At 38.8% G+C, this 19,421-nt stretch overlaps 1 protein-coding gene across 5 annotated transcripts in view; it reads right to left on the reverse strand.

Moving 5' to 3' along the window:
* shi (dynamin-1 shibire) overlaps nucleotides 1–19,421 on the reverse strand; it is a 187,468-nt gene that overhangs the window by 67,652 nt on the left and 100,395 nt on the right. For all 5 annotated transcript variants that reach the window (XM_071657888.1, XM_071657885.1, XM_071657886.1 and 2 more), the window contains 3 exons: nucleotides 18,177–18,296; nucleotides 15,136–15,342; nucleotides 14,831–15,009 (listed from right to left, as the gene is read on the reverse strand). In XM_071657888.1, coding sequence (XP_071513989.1) covers nucleotides 14,831–15,009; nucleotides 15,136–15,342; nucleotides 18,177–18,296 — 506 coding nt within the window. The remainder of the gene's footprint in view (nucleotides 1–14,830; nucleotides 15,010–15,135; nucleotides 15,343–18,176; nucleotides 18,297–19,421) is intronic.

Here is a 19,421-nt window from a genome sequence, read left to right on the forward strand (position 1 = left end):
TCAAAAAAGACATAAAAACTCTGCGACGTGTGCACATATCATTTTAGCACTCCTACCTGTGCCACCTCCCAGATACCGCCCAACGCCATTCCATGCCCCCATAGTGCCCCACATCAGTAAATATGGGTCGAACCATGATGTCGAATTAGGAGAGGTCCCATATCCTTGCTTTGAAGGAGGAAAACGTCTCTATTAAAGATATTTGTGCCCAATTTGGACGTTCTCGGTCGACCGTCTAGAGGCTTCTTGCTGCCGGCAGGGCGCTTGCTCCCAACCAGGTTCCGGCCCCTAAACCACGCTGTGGGAGGCCAAGAAAAACCTCTCAGAAGACAGACAATATCCTACTGCGTGAAGTGTTGAAAAACCAGTTTATTAAGTCCACAGAACTCAAGAAAATGTACCCTGAGCTTCTAGGAAACGTTGCTACCCACACCATTCGTGAACACTTGCAGCGTCACCTCCACCTCCCGTCACGACACGCAGCAGTGAAGCCACTTGTAACAGCCGGCATGAAGCGCCGTAGACTTCAATTTGCACGAAGATACCAAGACTGGACCCCAGAGAAATGGATGCAGACCTGTTTCTCCAATGAATCGACCTTCAAGACTTTACGTGTTTGTGTTAAGCGCTGCAGCCGAAGCCCAAACTCCAACCGCTACCATCCTAGATACACCACAAAAGTCGTCAAACACCCTCCTTCAGTGATGGTTTGGGGAATTTTCAGTGGCACCAACGGAGCTGGGGACTTATTTTTTCTCCCTATAAAAGAGACAATCCATGCTGCAAATTATTTGGATGTGCTGAAGAATCACATGCACCATTTCTATGACCTTCATCGGCCCAAAGGCGTGTTTATGCATGACAGGGCCCCTTGTCATGGCTCAGACCTCGCTGGGGACTTATTTTTTCTTCCTAAAAACGAGACAATCCGTGCTGCAAATTATTTGGATATGCTGAAGGATCACATGCACCATTTCTATGACCTTCATCGGCCTGAAAGCGTGTTTATGCATGACGGGGCCCCTTGTCATGGCTCAGACCTCGTCAAAAAGTGGCTGGAGGACACAAACATCGAAGTGCTTGAGTGGCCAGGAAATTCCCCAGATCTTAACCGATTGAGAATGCCTGGGCACACAGCCAGCATGAGTTATCCCTTATCCAGACGACATCCGTCCCATGCCTTAAAGAGGCGATCACCAAGGTGTGGAAAAATAGTGGCAAAGAAAACTTCAGATCCTTGGCCAGGAGCATGCCAGACCGTCTTGAAGAAGTTAGGAAGCTCAGAGGAGACATCACGAAGTATTAGGATGAATAAAAATACCCTAATTGGTCATTTTTTCCCCCCATTTCCCTATTTCCCATATTTGGTGTTTGTTTTCATTGTAGGTGTCATTTCTTTCCGCCGACATTGTACATACATGTGTATGTGGGTGGGTTGGGCCATTAGTTTGTCTGTTTCCTTGCGATACCTCGCTAACATGGGAGACAGCGACAAAGCAAATAAATATATATATACATATATATTGGTGTTTGCTTTGAAGAATGTATGTGAGAAATACTTAGAAAAGCAAATGGATTTGTATGTAGCATTTATGGATCTGGAGAAGGCATATGATAGAGTTGATAGAGATGCTCTGTGGAAGGTATTAAGAATATATGGTGTGGGAGGCAAGTTGTTAGAAGCAGTGAAAAGTTTTTATCGAGGATGTAAGGCATGTGTATGTGTAGGAAGAGAGGAAAGTGATTGGTTCTCAGTGAATGTAGGTTTGCGGCAGGGGTGTGTGATGTCTCCTTGGTTGTTTAATTTGTTTATGGATGGGGTTGTTAGGGAGGTGAATGCAAGAGTTTTGGAAAGAGGGGCAAGTATGCAGACTGTTGTGGGTGAGAGAGCTTGGGAAGTGAGTCAGTTGTTGTTTGCTGATGATACAGCGCTGGTGGCTGATTCATGTGAGAAACTGCAGAAGCTGGTGACTGAGTTTGGTAAGGCGTGTGAAAGAGGAAAGTTGAGAGTAAATGTGAATAAGAGCAAGGTTATTAGGTACAGTAGGGTTGAGGGTCAAATCAACTGGGAGGTAAGTTTGAATAGAGAAAAACTGGAGGAAGTGAAGTGTTTTAGATATCTGGGAGTGGATTTGGCAGCGGATGGAACCATGTAAGCGGAAGTGAATCATAGGGTGGGGGAGGGGGCGAAAATTCTGGGAGCCTTGAAGAATGTGTGGAAGTCGAGAACATTATCTCAGAAAGCAAAAATGAGTGTTTGAAGGAATAGTGGTTCCAACATTGTTGTATGGTTGCAAGGCGTGGGCTATGGATAGAGTTGTGCGCAGGAGGGTGGATGTTCTGGAAATAAGATGTTTGAGGACAATATGTGGTGTGAGGTGGTTTGATCGAGTAAGTAATAATAGGGTAAGAGAGATGTGTGGTAATAAAAAGAGTGTGGTTGAGAGAGCAGAAGAGGGTGTTTTGAAATGGTTTGGTCACATGGAGAGAATGAGTGAGGAAAGATTGACCAAGAGGATATATGTGTCAGAGGTGGAGGGAATGGGGAGAAGTGGGAGACCAAATTGGGGGTGGAAAGATGGAGTGAAAAAGATTTTGAGTGATCGGGGCCTGAACATGCAGGAGAGTGAAAGGCGTGCAAGGAATAGAGTAAATTGGAACGATGTGGTATACCGGGGTCAACGTGCTGTCAATGGATTGAACCAGGGCACGTGAAGCGTCTGGGGTAAACCATGGAAAGTTCTGTGGGGCCTGGATGTGGAAAGGGAGCTGTGGTTTCGGTGCATTATTACATGACAGCTAGAGACTGAGTGTGAACGAATGGGGCCTTTGTTGTCTTTTCCTAGCGCTACCTCGCACACATGAGGGGGGAGAGGGATGTTATTCCATGAGTGGTGAGGTGGCGATGGGAATGAATAAAGGCAGCCAGTATGAATTATGTACATGTGTATATACGTATATGTCTGTGTGAGTATATATATATATACATATATATATATATGTGAGAAATACTTAGAAAAGCAAATGGATTTGTATGTAGCATTTATGGATCTGGAGAAGGCATATGATAGAGTTGATAGAGATGCTCTGTGGAAGGTATTAAGAATATATGGTGTGGGAGGCAAGTTGTTAGAAGCAGTGAAAAGTTTTTATCGAGGATGTAAGGCATGTGTACGTGTAGGAAGAGAGGAAAGTGATTGGTTCTCAGTGAATGTAGGTTTGCGGCAGGGGTGTGTGATGTCTCCATGGTTGTTTAATTTGTTTATGGATGGGGTTGTTAGGGAGGTAAAGGCAAGAGTTTTGGAAAGAGGGGCAAGTATGAAGTCTGTTGGGGATGAGAGAGCTTGGGAAGTGAGTCAGTTGTTGTTCGCTGATGATACAGCGCTGGTGGCTGATTCATGTGAGAAACTGCAGAAGCTGGTGACGGAGTTTGATAAAGTGTGTGGAAGAAGAAAGTTAAGAGTAAATGTGAATAAGAGCAAGGTTATTAGGTACAGTAGGGTTGAGGGTCAAGTAAATTGGGAGGTGAGTTTGAATGGAGAAAAACTGGAGGAAGTGAAGTGTTTTAGATATCTGGGAGTGGATCTGGCAGCAGATGGAACCATGGAAGCAGAAGTGGACCATAGGGTGGGGGAGGGGGCGAAAATTCTAGGAGCCTTGAAGAATGTGTGGAAGTCGAGAACATTATCTCGGAAAGCAAAAATGGGTATGTTTGAAGGAATAGTGGTTCCAACAATGTTGTATGGTTGCGAGGCGTGGGCTATGGATAGAGTTGTGCGCAGGAGGATGGATGTGCTGGAAATGAGATGTCCTGAGGACAATGTGTGGTGTGAGGTGGTTTGATCGAGTAAGTAACGTAAGGGTGAGAGAGATGTGTGGAAATAAAAAGAGCGTGGTTGAGAGAGCAGAAGAGGGTGTTTTGAAATGGTTTGGGCACATGGAGAGAATGAGTGAGGAAAGGTTGACCAAGAGGATATATGTGTCGGAGGTGGAGGGAACGAGGAGAAGAGGGAGACCAAATTGGAGGTGGAAAGATGGAGTGAAAAAGATTTTGTGTGATCGGGGCCTGAACTTGCAGGAGGGTGAAAGGAGGGCAAGGAATAGAGTGAATTGGAGCAATGTGGTATACCTGGGTTGACGTGCTGTCAGTGGATTGAATCAAGACATGTGAAGCGTCTGGGGTAAACCATGGAAAGCTGTGTAGGTATGTATATTTGCGTGTGTGGACGTATGTATATACATGTGTATGGGGGGGGGTTGGGCCATTTCTTTCGTCTGTTTCCTTGCGCTACCTCGCAAACGCGGGAGACAGCGACAAAGTATAAAAAAAAAAAAAAAAAAAAAAATATATGTATACACTGAGATGTATGGGTATGTATATTTGCGTGTGTGGACGTGTATGTATACACATGTGTATGTAGGTGGGTTGGGCCATTCTTTCGTCTGTTTCCTCGCGCTACCTCGCTAACGTGGGAGACAGCTACAAAGCAAAATATATAAATAAACATAATATTGGAAAGGATCACAATTTTCCACATGATCAAGATATTTCTATGAGTCCACGTGGAAAATGAAACACGATAATTTCCCAAGTGCACTTTCATGTAATAATCACATCATCAGGGGAGACACAAGAGAGAAATATAAGTCAGTTGATATACATCGAAGAGACGAAGCCAGGACGCCATTTGGTAAACATGCAATTGTCCAAGACATAAAACGAGCGTTCATAAACTTATCATTTTACAAATTTTATCAGCAATAAAATTATCTAATTTGTATAGACCATCACTAATATTAAGATTAAAATTCTTTAGTGTATTTAATAACAAAAGATTCAATGATATTTCTCGTGGTAATAGAGTTAAAGTTAATAACTGAGATGGCATTACTCCAGTCAATACAATGATCAGTTTTTAACGTGATTAAACAAGGCATTTGATTCTTGTCCCGTTCTTATACTATAATTATGTTGCTTAAATCTAACAGAAAGATCATTACCAGTCTGCCCAACATAAAATTTATCACAATTTCCACATGGCACTTTATAGATGCATCCAAGAGCATTTTCTGGTGAATTCCTGATTAAGATATTCTTCATAGTATTATTGTTGCTAAAGGCAACATTTACATGAAAGGATTTAAGCAACATGGGAAGTAAAGTGAAATTATTGTTAAAAGGGAGAACTAAAAGATTCTTGGTGTCAATGGGAGGTTTGGGCTCAACTGTATAAAATGATTTCTTTGCTAACTTAAGGGATTTACCAATGAAAGATCTAGGGTACTTTAACTTACATTCAATAGAATATATCTTCTCAAACTCATCATCAATAAACTCTGGACTGCAAATACGTAATGCCCTAAGGAACATAGATTGAAATGATCGTAATTCAACTCTGTCATGTTGAGATGAGTAATAATGGATATATGAGCATACATTGGTAGGTTTTCTGTATATGCTAAACTCAAACTTGTTTCCTTGCCTATGGATCATGCAATCTAAAAATGGTAACACACCATTATTTTTATTTTCTACAGTAAATTTGATGGAAGGTACTAAATTGTTAAGTAAGGGGAGAAATATTTGTAAATTTTCAATTGTTGGCCAAAAATTGTGATCCTTTCCAACATGGATTCCACACAGCTCTTCCATTACTTCTCTACAAGCTGTCCTGGACTTTCTCCTTTCGTTACTGCTTTCTCCATATCGTTAATCAAGGCCCACCAACTGAAGTTACGATTTGGATTCCTTAGGAAATGCCTTGATGAACAAGTGATGCCAAGATCTGTCCTACCAGTCTGGTTGACCATTTGACCAATTCCAAAACATTATTTTAAAGAAAAACATTGAATTAAAGAAACTTGAAATGGAGGAGGCCTTTCGCATTACAAGAGAGAAGAAAAGTGCCTTTCATATGGTAATACCAACATACTGGAAGAACCGGATGTTGGACTATTGCAATGATAGATTAAGGAAAGAACACAATAGGCTACAAATGACGCTAAATTGTAAGCTGGACCATCTTATTAAAAACAGCAACTGGACCAAGAACACAAACACTTCTTTTGTGATAAACCTGTCTAATAAACAACTAGATAAGGATTCCTTGTGTGCATTAGGCTATGGTTTAAGATTTGTGTGCTCTAACAGAGAAGCCAGCTGTGTTGATGTCACAAAGTCTTTTTGTAATCTAGACAAATACAGTAATTTAAGTAATGATGAAATTAATATCTATAAGGGTTTAGTGTATGCCAGTTTGTCAAAACCAGTGGAACCTAATTGCCCTAAAAGATTTATAAGAGCTATTAACACCTTAAAAAAATACAAGGATATACATATTACTAAAGCATATTAAGGCTAACACTGTTGTGATTTTAGACAAAAGTAACTACTTATCTAAAGTGAACGATCTTTTGAATATGACACAACATATTCTAAACTTAGTAAAAATCCCTTAGAAGCAGTTAATTCCCATTTCAATAAAGAAATGAAGTTGTTGTTGAAAGAAAATAGTTCTCTTATCAAAAGTTTGTCATCTTTGTCCCCTTCACTGCCATATATGTATGGACTTAGACAAAAGTAACTACTTATCTAAAGTGAACGATCTTTTGAATATGACACAACATATTCTAAACTTAGTAAAAATCCCTTAGAAGCAGTTAATTCCCATTTCAATAAAGAAATGAAGTTGTTGTTGAAAGAAAATAGTTCTCTTATCAAAAGTTTGTCATCTTTGTCCCCTTCACTGCCATATATGTATGGACTTATCAAAACACATAATCAGAATTTTTCAGCAAGACCTATAGTGAGTTCAGTAGGCTCCATCACATATAAATTGTCAAAATGGTTAGTTTCTTTATTAAGCCCTTTAGCAGGTAAGGCATCAAATTCTAATATCATGAACAATGAAGATTTAGTCAACAAGCTAAACAATATCAATGTTAATTTTGATTTCAAACTAGTTAGCTTTGATGTTTCCTCACTTTTCACTAAAGTTCCAATTGATGACCTTTTAGAATATTGGTTTGATGTCTTGGATGATATTCATTTACCTGTTTCAAAGTCTGTTTTCATTGAACTGATAAAATTGTGTATAAAAGACTGTGTATTTCAATTCAATGGGGATTATTATGCTCAAAAACTTGGCATGGCCATGGGTAACCCTCTTTCACCAGTACTAAGTAATCTTTATATGGAATTTTTTGAAACAAAATTACTAAAGGATATCTTACCTTCTCATGCAATTTGGTTTAGGTATGTAGATGAAGTTCTTTGTGTTTGGCCAACAAATGAAAATTTACAAATATTTCTCCCCTTACTTAACAATTTAGTACCTTCCATCAAATTTACTGTACAAAATGAAAATAATGGTATGTTACCATTTTCAGATTACATGATCCATAGGCAAGGAAACAAGTTTAAGTTTAGCATATACAGAAAACTTACCAATGTATGCTCATATATCCATTATTACTCATCTCAACATGACAAGAGTTAAATTATGATCATTTCAATCTATGTTCCTTAGGGCATTACGTATTTGCAGTCCAGAGTTTGAGGAGATATACTCTATTGGATCTAAGTTAAAGTACCCTAGATTTTTCACTGATAAATCCCTTAAGTTAGCAAAGAAATCATTTTATACAGTTGAGCTCAAACTCCCACTGACACCAAGAATCTTTTAGTTCTCCCTTTTAATAATAATTTCACTTTACTTCCCATGTTGTTTAAATCCCTTAATGTAAATGTTGCCTTCAGCAACAATAATACTATAAAGAATATCTTATTCAGGAATTCACCAGAAATTCTCTTGGATGCATCTATAAAGTGCCATGTGGAAATTGTGATAAATTTTATGTTGAGCAGACTGGTAAGCATCTTTCTGTTAGACTTAAGCAACACAAATATAGTATAAGAATGGGACAAGAATCAAATGCCTCGTTAAATCACGTTAAAAACTGTGATTATTGTACTGACTGGAGTAGTGCCATCTCAGTTATTAACTCTAACTCTATTACCACGAGAAATATCATTGAATCTTCTATTATTAAATACACAAAGAATCTTAATCTTAATATTAGTGATGGTCTATACAAATCAGATAACTTTATTGTTGATAAAATTTGTGATAAGTTTATGAATGCTCATTGTATGTCTTGGACAATCGCATGTTTACCAAATGGCGTCCTGGCTTCGTCTCTTCGATGCATATCAACTGACTTGTATTTCTCTCTTGTGTCTCCCCTGATGATGTGATTATTACACGGAAGTGCACTTGGGAACTTATCATGTTTCATTTTCCCCTTCCTAAAGGATAATATATCCATTTAAGGAGTCTCCCCATTTTCCCTTCCTGGTCAGTCAGCTTCTTAATCAACCTTCCATGTGGCACATTGTCAAATAATTTCTAGATGTCTACATACAACAATCCAATCAGCCTTCCCTTTTACCAAATACTAAGCTCATCCTCTTTCAGAAATGTAAAAGAACTGTTACACATGATCTTTCCCTGAAAACATGATTCTCATCTAGGTAGTTTCTCCTCTGTAGGATGTCATCCATTTGCTCTCAGACTGCCTTCTTCAGTAACTTAAAAGAATTTGCTTTCTGATTGCCTTTTGCAGGAACTTAAAGACTACATGTCTGGGAAACCAGTCTGTAGTTTTTAGCACTTCCTTCTAGTCTCCTTTCTCGAAGATAGGTATGAAGTTTGCCCTTTTCCACTCTCCTGGTACTTCAACATAATTCAAGGAAATCTTGAACATCTCAAGCAGTCTGTCAAGTGTGTCTGCACACATCAGAACATTCGAAAGAAACTGCTTCAGGACCAAGAGCCCTGTATAGGTAAAGATCTTTTAGTACTGTTAATGTATCTGCTGTGTTTTCTGAAATCTCCACCCAATTCTATTTTCCTGGTGTTTGGTGGCAGAGTTTTCCCCGGTAAAAACACTTTTGAATCTGTTAATCAGTTCCTCACACATCAATACATCATCTTCTACAATTCTTCCTTCAGAATCCCTTAGCTTGATTAACTGCTCTCTAACTGACAATTCATTCCTGAAGAATTTATGGAAAAGTTTTGTCTCATCTCTGGCCTTGTCCACAAATATTTCTTTGTTACTCCTTTCTTATCCTGTTATATTCATCTACCGTGTTCTCTTATACCTTGCAAATGCTGTGTCCAAAAATATTCTTTATGAAGTTTCTTTGTTACTCCTTTCTTATCCTGCTATATTCATCCCCCATGTTCTCTTATACCTTGCAAATGCTGGCTTACTGAAGTGGTACCTATAACTCTAAGCTCCTTTGCTTTTTGATACTCTTATGCTTGCGTGTATATGTGTGTGTGTGTGTGTGTGTGTGTGTGTGTGTGTAAGACCTGTGATAGTTAGTGCCTACATACTAAAAATGAGCACTCAAAACAACACAGCTGTGCAAAATTTAGTGGTGCCATATTATAATAGCATTAGGTGCAATCTTGTGATGACAATTTCACCTGGTTGACTGCCAAAATGACTGGCAGAAAGTCTCACTGCAAGAAGTTATCACAGATGTTGGGGATGTAGGAGTAGTGCCAAACCTGCTACCTTCATCTGAGTGTTGTGAGAGTCGAAGGGAACTGATAAATAAAAGGAAATCATTTCAGACTCTTACTTCAAGAAAAGAGTAGTTCTAAAACAAATATATCAGATTAAAAAAAAGGTCAAAACATAAAACAAAGACAATGAAAATTCTGAAATGCTAAACAGAAATCCCCAAAAATACATGTACAGTTGTACACTGACAATTGAGGTATGCATTTAAATCATACTAAATGGATGGTAAACTGTAAGAATTCCATGGAGCATGGGTGTTGCATACATAGCAAAGACTTCCTAATGGACTGCATATCCATAAAAGGCTTTACTATGATTCCTTAAGTCATGACTTGCTTGAAATGTAAATACAGTCAAGTCAAGGAAAAGTTAATTATAGACTGAATTCTGTCTTGTTACTTGGCGTACTTTAGAGATTTTTCGGTAGTGAATTTACGACACAATCCATCCTCAAACACATGTACTGTGCTAGTTTACTGGTACGAGTAACTAAGAATGTTTCTATTACATTTCATATAAAACTGGAATTTTCAAGCTATAAACAGTCCCCTTTCCTTCCAATCTTCAGGTCAGCTTCAAGCACCTGCCAGGTCAACATGCATCAAGTACATCCCAAAAATACCCAACAATGCATAAGAAGATTCAGTCCGTGAAAGGATTTTGATCATACAGTATATCGAACTTATCCCCTACAAATCATGTTCCATGTCAGAATTATCTTTATTCGCTTGAACCATAAGATGTTTTACTGGAATTATGAGTATATGATTTCTATTCAATCCAGGCTGGAATACAAGATTCTCATTCCAAACCATTCACTGAAATTGCCTTTATAAGAAAAACTGGGAATAAAGAAGGGTAAAATCTACACCACAGCACAGAGGATGGGTAAGAAAACTACTACAAACTAGGTTTTTTTTTTGTACCAAACTAAATTGAAGCTCCAAGTAATGCTGCCATATTTAAATGAAAAATCTCAAGCACAAAATTTTTCAGGCACTTTCTAAATTCACCCTTAAATTAAAACTCTCTACCTTCTCATGTCTTTCCCAATACCTATGACCTGGCGCATTTCAAGACAGGTCTTTCATGCCCTCAAAAATCTGTAAATACTTTCCATTGTCTTTTCTTTTTCCACTTCATAATTCTCTCTATATTTCAATTAAGGCCCAGCTTTGATGTGGACTTTTGTCCATAACTGAAGCCTTAGAAAAAAAAAATAATAAAAATGTTTTAAGATGTGTTCCAGGACCCCTTTTATTGGGTTTCTTCAGATTAGAGGCTGCAGTCCATGAAGGGAAAGGGAAATGACAGGTCTCCTTTGAACTGAACAGTTCCTAACAAGACTGTTCTTTCTGTCTACTGAAGATGATAAAACCTTGCTGAAAGTGACTTGCTCATGGTGTAACCACTAGCATGCAAAAGTCCAATAAAATCTATGAAAAAATGCTCCTGTTAAGAAGGTGATATTCAGAAACTAAAATACCTTTGATTTCATTTACAATTCCATGCAGACTGTAGATAAGTTCACACAACCTTTCAGTCCACTTATACATATCCTCAACTTAGGAGATTCTGCTACAGTAAACAAACGCTTCAACACTAATACAATTGCTTCTTTACTTTTCATTTGATTTGTCATCTAAGACGATATCTCCAGTAACATCAATCTAACATGTAAAATATCTACATAACTACCATAAAATATCATTCCTCTGTCATTCTTATCTGAAATATCTCGTCTCTGCACAAATAACCATTTATGTATAACTTTTGAGTCTACCTCTTCTCTAGTACCATCAACCATAATACCATACAAAATAAAACCATCCTACCATTTGGTTTCAAATGATGTCCAAACAGCACACATCTTTTCCACATCTTTATCTTTTATCTGTTCCCTAACTTTGTATCATATCATTCATACACCTATGCTACTCATCTTTCACCTACCTGGATCTCTGAAAACTGAGGTTTCACATCTATATACTAAACTTGAGACAAGCTGTCCATCATGGAAGCTTCTTGTACACACTCCACAAATTCTTTCCATTTACTGCAGCTCTCAGTACACCTTCAATTCTTATTCACTGCATAACCTAAGTCTTAAATTCAGCTCTCTATCGATCATCTTTGTTGATCAACACCCAATTAACTGAATTCATGATGGTGGTTTGTTCATACATTACTTGAGGTAACAATGAAACTGTTGCAATTTACTTGAACATTGTAACATAGGTATATTCATTACTTACTGTAAATGCAGAAAGACTCATGAAAAAAAAATCATTTGCCTCTTCTAACAACTTTAAAAGAGCAAAACTGATTTGTTTGCAAGACATAAGCAAGAATGTTGCTCTTTAAACAGACTACAGTATTTTTTTCATGTGTGGGAATGAAAAGACCACTTAAAAATCAAGAGATGAACATCAAAGGAAAATACTAGATAATGACTAAAATGTTTACAAAAAGAATTTTGAATTTGAAAACTTCTCTTCAAGGCAATTGTAAACCATGAAAGATGTCTTGCCCCTCCAGGGGAGAGAAACCTCTTAAACCCTAATCATGCTAGCGAGGCATGCTTTTCATCCATCATCAATCATATCTATATTCTATTCATAATACTTAATCGCTGTTTCCTGCATCAGCGAGGTAGCGCCAGGAAATAGACAAAGAATGGCCCATCCACTCATATACACATATTATCTATTTATCTATTATACTTTGTCGCTGTCTCCCACGTTAGCGAGGCAGCGCAAGGAAACAGACGAAAGAATGGCCCAACCCACCCACATACACATGTATATACATACACGTCCACACATGCACATATACATACCTATACATCTCAACGTATACATATATATACACATAAATATACACATTATCCCTGGGGATAGGGGATTAAGAATACTTCCCACGTATTCCCTGTGTGTCGTAGAAGGCGACTAAAAGGGGAGGGAGCGGGGGGCTGGAAGTCCTCCCCTCTCGTTTTTTTTTTAATTTTCCAAAAGAAGGAACAGAGAATTGGGCCAGGTGAGGGTATTCCCTCAAAGGCCCAGTCCTCTGTTCTTAACGCTACCTCGCTAATGTGGGAAATGGCGAATAGTTTGAAAGAAAGAAAAGAAATATACACATATGTCTGTGTGTATATATATGTGTACGTTGAGATGTATAAGGATGTATATGTACATGTGTGGACATGTATGTATATACATGTGTACATGGGTGGGTTGGGCCATTCTTTTGTCTGTTTCCTTGCGCTACCTCGCTAACACAGGAGACAGCGACAAAGTATGATAAAGTATGATAATGTGTATATGGAAGCGGAAAGGAATCATAGGGTGGGGGAGGGGGCAAAAGTCCTGGGAGCGTTAAAAAATGTGTGGAAGTCGAGAACGTTAACTTGGAAAGCAAAAATGGGTATGTTTGAAGGAATAGTGGTTCCAACAATGTTATATGGTTGCGAGGCATGGGCTATAGATAGAGTTGCGCGGAGGAGGGTGGATGTCTTGGAAATGAGAGAGATGTGTGGTAATAAAAAGAGTGTGGTTGAGAGAGCAGAAGAGGGTGTTTTGAAATGGTTTGGTCATATGGAGAGAATGAGTGAGGAAAGATCGACTGTCGGCCCTCATTCATTCCCGTCGCCACCCCACCACACATGAAATAACAGCCCCCTACCCCCGCATGTGCGCGAGGTAGCGCTAGGACAAGACAACAAAGGCCACATTCATTCACACTCAGTCTCTAGCTATCATGTATAATGCACCGAAACCACAGCTCCCTTTCCACATTCAGGCCCCACAAAACTTTCCATGGTTTACCCCAGATGCTTCACATGCCCTGGGTCAATCCATTGACAGCACGTCGACCCCAATATACCACATCGTTCCAATTCACTCTATTCCTTGCACACCTTTCACCCTCCTGCATGTTCAGGCCCCGATCACTCAAAATCTTTTTCACTCCATCTTTCCACCTCCAATTTGGTCTCCCACTTCTCGTTCCCTCCACCTCTGACACATATGTCCTCTTTGTCAATCTTTCCTCACTCATTCTCTCCATATGTCCAAACCATTACAACACACCTTCTGCTCTTTCAACCAAACTCCTTGCATTTCCACACATCTCTCTTACCCTTCCATTACTCTCTCAATCAAACCACCTTACACCACACAAAGTCCTCAAACATTTCATTTCCAACACATCCACCCTCCTCAATCATATCACACATAACTAATGGCAAAACTTGCCCAAGGTCCAACATTTGACGAACAACCTCCAATCAGAAACATCATCCTCCCCATGTCATCAGTCACTAAGTCCCTCATTATTCTTGGAACAGATATATCAACGTGATGGTGGCAACCATTTTTTATATAAGTCGTTTGAAAGAGAAGAAGGGCTAACAGAAAGCCTCATACAGAAAATGCTCACAGGATACTACCTGAGAGAAAGAGTTTTTCATACCCATATTTCACTCCAGGATCAATTTGTCCTGCAAGCTATGACAGCATACCAGCATACTACAAAAGGCCAAATATAGTGAATATTACCTAAAGCATCATACTGGCATACTAATGGTCCTTCTACTGTGATAGTGACAACCCGAAACCTGCACCATAACTACCCTTTAAACCTAAAATATGGTATTACTGACTAACATTTAAGAATATAAACAAAGATATTCCCTATTTACTTCTGTATGGAATGATTCTAAGAAAGGCTGAACATGATGGCTAGCTTCCCAAACCCATGGCTTTTAATGTACAAAAGAAAAAGGATACTTATTTGTATCTGAAGAGACATCTCATGGGGTTCCTATACATAAAAAAGTGAAACCTGAACAAAAAATATGGGATGATAATGTCAGTGCTAGGATGAGACTGCTAATTATTCAGAAGGTGCAAACAAAACAAGCCACACTGTTAGCTACCTCGCAGATGATTAACAAAGAGGTATACCTCACCAGTAAGAAAGAGAATTAATAGGCTTCTAATCACCTAAGGTCTGACACATATCCATGGCTTGTGGAGCAAACTGACCCCTGATTCAAAAATTATGAAAATCAAGAGTAACATTAAAAAATTATAACAATAAATCATACCCAGTCATAGGTAAATGAACATGAGCTTCTTTAATTTGAAGACAAATGCACCTTAGGGAGGAATTCAATTTGCAAAACTAAGTCTTCAACCCTATCTCTGTAAACTCTTTAAATTGACTGCATTACCTTGGGCTTTCCTGGCCAGCAGAAAGCCAATCATCCTTTACTGGAGGTGGAATTGGAGTGGATACTGTCGCCATAGAAACATCTCCTATAATCTTCAGTGCTTCTTTACAAGCATGGTACATGCGTAGCATTTCCTCTCGCTTGCGTGCTTCCTCTGGGCTCTCCTCCATCATTGAATTCTGTCAACAAGTTTAGATTCATAATTGAACTCATACATATGTTCAACAATATTTTAATCTTTCAAAGTATATTCTAGTCTATTTGAAGCAAATATCTAAATCTCAATTTCGGGCTGCTTAACATACCTGATCCCCTGAGGCATAAAGATGGGCAAGGAGCTCCCCCATGATGAAGTCCTTGGTGTTATTAATCATCAGGTGCATAACAGTCTTTGGTACTAAGTCTCGAGTAGTTTTAGTCACAATTTTCATGTAGGAGTCTACCAGGTTACGAATAGTCTCAACTTGCCGTTCAAGTTGGGGATCCATTGATGTGGAGCCCTCACCAGAACCCTGAAAAATTACACTTGTATTTTATTCACATACCAAAATTATCATACCCAATATGGAAAAGGTCTTTGAAGCACTTGTCTTTGATCATCATGAGACATCCTATAACATTTTTAAAAATTATGCTTTAGTTTACTAATTCTGAAAACAGCTTAAGGTACAGGCAAGTGGGCAAAGGATATGAAGACAATATAGCACATACATTAAAAAATGTACTACACTGTGAGCCATTACAACAACCAAAGCCATTCAAAACCAGCACATTATAGATAGTTAGACTTGACATGTAGCTAAAGAATTCAAATATTTGTTTGCAGCAAATATCTAAAATCAGGGCAAACCCAGCAAACCAAGTACATGATCCTTACTCTTACTTAACCCCTATGTGCATGAAAACTGAGTCTTTCTATAATACCACATTAAAGACCACTCTTCAAGGTCACCTGATTTTTTTTAGATGTGACATTGGTTGTCACTGTTATATGAACTTCACAAAACCTAATCTGTTTACACTGCAATAAGCCAGTGCTGAGGGTGGAAACATACAAAACTTTTCTGCCACAACCATTTCTCAGTAAATGAGCAACGAGGATTTTTCTGCATGCTAATTAGTGAGCCACTTAAGGATAAGAAGCAACAATGGAGTCCACTAGTTATAGAGACTCTATTGCTGTGGCCACCCCCTTGAGGGAGTTCAAGTTGGAACAGACATCAGAGATATAGATACACTGGTAGATAGTTAATCAGATTTGAAGGTACGAAGGGGCATTTATATATGCAACTGAAAAACATCAGTCTATTTGGATGTGGGCAAAAAATTAAAAATATACACTGACTCTTGTCCTTTCCTGGTAAAATGTAATATAAGTAAATCTATCTATCCATATTTTTGATGCCCATTCCCTCCATAGAACCTCTATAACTGGTGATCTCTAGTGGTACTTTCTAGCCTTTAGTGCCTCACCCTTAACAGGCCTCTGGCAGAAGGCAACTCTAGCATAGTGTTTCTGGAGGCTCCTAACTAACATTTCTACCAACTACTACAACCTAGTATGTCAACCTAATGTTCCTGCTTTATGTTTCAACTTACTACTACCTAATGCTTTTGCCTAATGTTCCTAACAACTACTTTTATGCAATGTTTCTACCTAATACTCCTATCTAATGTCCCTACCTACTACTTCTCTCTATTGTTCCTACCATTTTACCAAAAGGCAGGGCTAAAACATCGCTCACTACAGGAAAATTAAAGTTACAAAGAGAGAGTTGTGTTAGTTAAATTCTGTCAAGAGTTATGTGGGACAGGGACAGAATGCCAGCAGTCCATGTGTGGGTGAGGCAGAAAGAAAAGAAAGCTATCTGGGTCAGAGGAATGCAACTTGGCAACCACTGAAATGCTGGCTCAATATGCAGCTGTCACAAACCCTCCTGATACCAAGGTAGGTAGTACTGATAACATACCTCCCTGGATAATGGCTACCAACCACCTACAACTATGTAAACAGCATTTATAAAGTTAATTCATTCACACCAAGGTAACAACCATTCAGGATTTTTTCAATTTGCTTTTTCATAGCTCATGACACTTCAGTTACCATCAATATTTTAGGAATGGTTAAATAAATACTCATATATACAAGGCCATAGCCACTGGAGTGCCCCCAAATCTGGTGGTTAGGACTGTGTGTCTCACCTGCCACCAGATAGAGTCTCATGGTGCATCATTTGCATCTACAAAATATGGATATAGTTTGGCGATTGTGTACTTAGAATTACTGTGTTTGTGTGTGTGTGTGTGTGTGTGTGTGTGTGTGTGTGTGTGTGTGTGTGTGTGTGTGTGTGTGTGAAATTACCTATACGCAAGGGGGAGGGAGTTTTATACTGTGGGGTCCCATTTCTTAAACATTTTCTATCGTACAAACTCAAATCTATGTATGCTGTCCAATTAATCACATTCTAAGTCATTCTGTTCAATTCATCTAACACTCTTTACCTAAAAAAGCATTTCTTTACATCCTTTTTAACAAGTTTTTTACTTTAATTTCATATAATGTCCTCTAATCGCACTAGCTGCACTTGCTCATGAAAAACTATTCACAGTCTATTTAACTATTTTCCAAACATGGTATTCTAGCACTAAATTTATGCTAAACAAATGACACCTCTAACTGAAAATACATACATATATCAAGTTTCAGGCTTTGTGACTGCTGAGTTGGCAGCGAGCAACAATTTCTCCCTAAAGGCTATCAACCTCTAGCCATGCCAATGACAGCTCATTCCTATGATTTTTCTAGGTAAGAAACTAAGCAGTCTTCAGGAAGATCTAGAGAACCATTTAGGAAGGAAACCTAACTGAATATGTATGGGGTTAAAGGGCAAATTGATCCTTTATGGCCACCAAGTATAATCCAGTTAAATAAATCTCCTAATCAGGAGGCTGAAAATAGAAAAGTAAGGAGTGAGGCATGAGGAAATCTGAGAGGGAAGTAGTTTCAGAAAGTACTGGACAGAAAAATGCTGGAGTCCTGCAGTGGTATGGGAACATGAAGATAATAATTAAGATATGCATAAAAGATGAGACAAAAATAATCTAACTTATAAACATTCAGGAAAATAGTTAGTTATAGCATATATATTATGAACCACTGTCACATGTCACAATGGAAGACCTGAAAGGTGCATAAACTATGACAACAGAATGAGCTACCATGTTGTATCACATGAGGGGTTATCTGAGAGAGGCATACAAAGACAGAAACAAATGTCAATAAATGTATTGCAATATGAATAAGGATTGACATACATATAGAAAAGCAAAAAACACATGTTCTTACCTCTTCTCCATTACTACTGTCAGACACTTTTTCTGGGTAGACACCAGCACGTAAGAATGAAGCCTTCCATGAGTCCATGTCATCTTGTGTTTCAATACCTAACTGTAGCTCCTTATAATCCTATTGAGAAAAATAAAATCACAGAGTATTCATAGAAATTACATCTTTGACTCAAAATATTAGTTTAACTTACCTTACCTTCCTACTCCAAGATCCCCTTTAACAGGGTACCAGGGGCACTCAAGAAGCAAGCCAGGTACACCCAGAATCAGTGCTGAAGAAGTATTATGATGTTAGTATGTACTTGTGAGGTGAGCACACAACATGTGAGGGTTAAGTATTCAGTGTCTTCAGTATGGAAGTTGCAACTTGGACATGAGGATCAATGTGTTAAAATGAATCAGTGCCTGTAACACTGAAGGGATGGGTAGTGTCCAGGATAAAAATGAGAAAGTACATGGCTAAATGTTTAATGAAAAGGTGCTCAGGACTGGGCTGGGAAGGTGGTTGTTTGCTTCTCAGGATTTTATAGTGTGTTTGTACTTTGTAAATTTCATGTTTGCTGGGGTAGGGAGGAAATTTACAATTACAAGATCCTAAAGCATGAAGCAGGGGTAAGCTTTAAATTCCTAACTAAGGCCTGGTGGCTGGTTATGAAGTGGTTCTGGTGCAAGAGGACCAGGTGAGACTGTATTGAAAGTATTTCTGTTTCGTTGAATGCTTGCACTTGTTTAGCAAGTGGTGACTGTTCTAAGTGCTCTATTTTGAGGTTTCCAGCAATTATATTTGCTTTTGAGGGAGTGGATGACCAGGTAGGTAAAGCAAAGGTGAGGGTGGAGCAGATGAAACGTATGCCTGTCCAAATCTGGAACCACTAAGTGCTCTGAGGAAATTTCATTTGTTTTTGGCCTCTCTGTTGATGTCTTTGGTGTGAAGAGTGAATGTTGTATGTTATATACAAGTTATGTAGTATGGTTGAAATTCTGCTGGGTGGAAGTGGCAGGCCATTCAGGATGATGAGAGGGTGCAGGTTGGATTTATGTCTATCAGGTGTTAAGTTGGTGATGGTGGATTTAAGTGAAAATGCAGACATTCTGTTGTGTGTTGTTTGAGCAAAGTGAGGGTGCCGAGTTGAAATTGTGAGGCAATTGCATATGAAAGGACCTCCAAACTGCTGTCTGCAGCAGGTGATGAAGGGTCATGTGAGAAAAAACTGAAGAGGGATGGAGAGAGAACTGATCCCTG

Source organism: Panulirus ornatus, chromosome 65, assembly GCF_036320965.1.
Source record: "Panulirus ornatus isolate Po-2019 chromosome 65, ASM3632096v1, whole genome shotgun sequence".
Taxonomy (NCBI): Eukaryota; Metazoa; Arthropoda; class Malacostraca; order Decapoda; family Palinuridae; genus Panulirus; species Panulirus ornatus.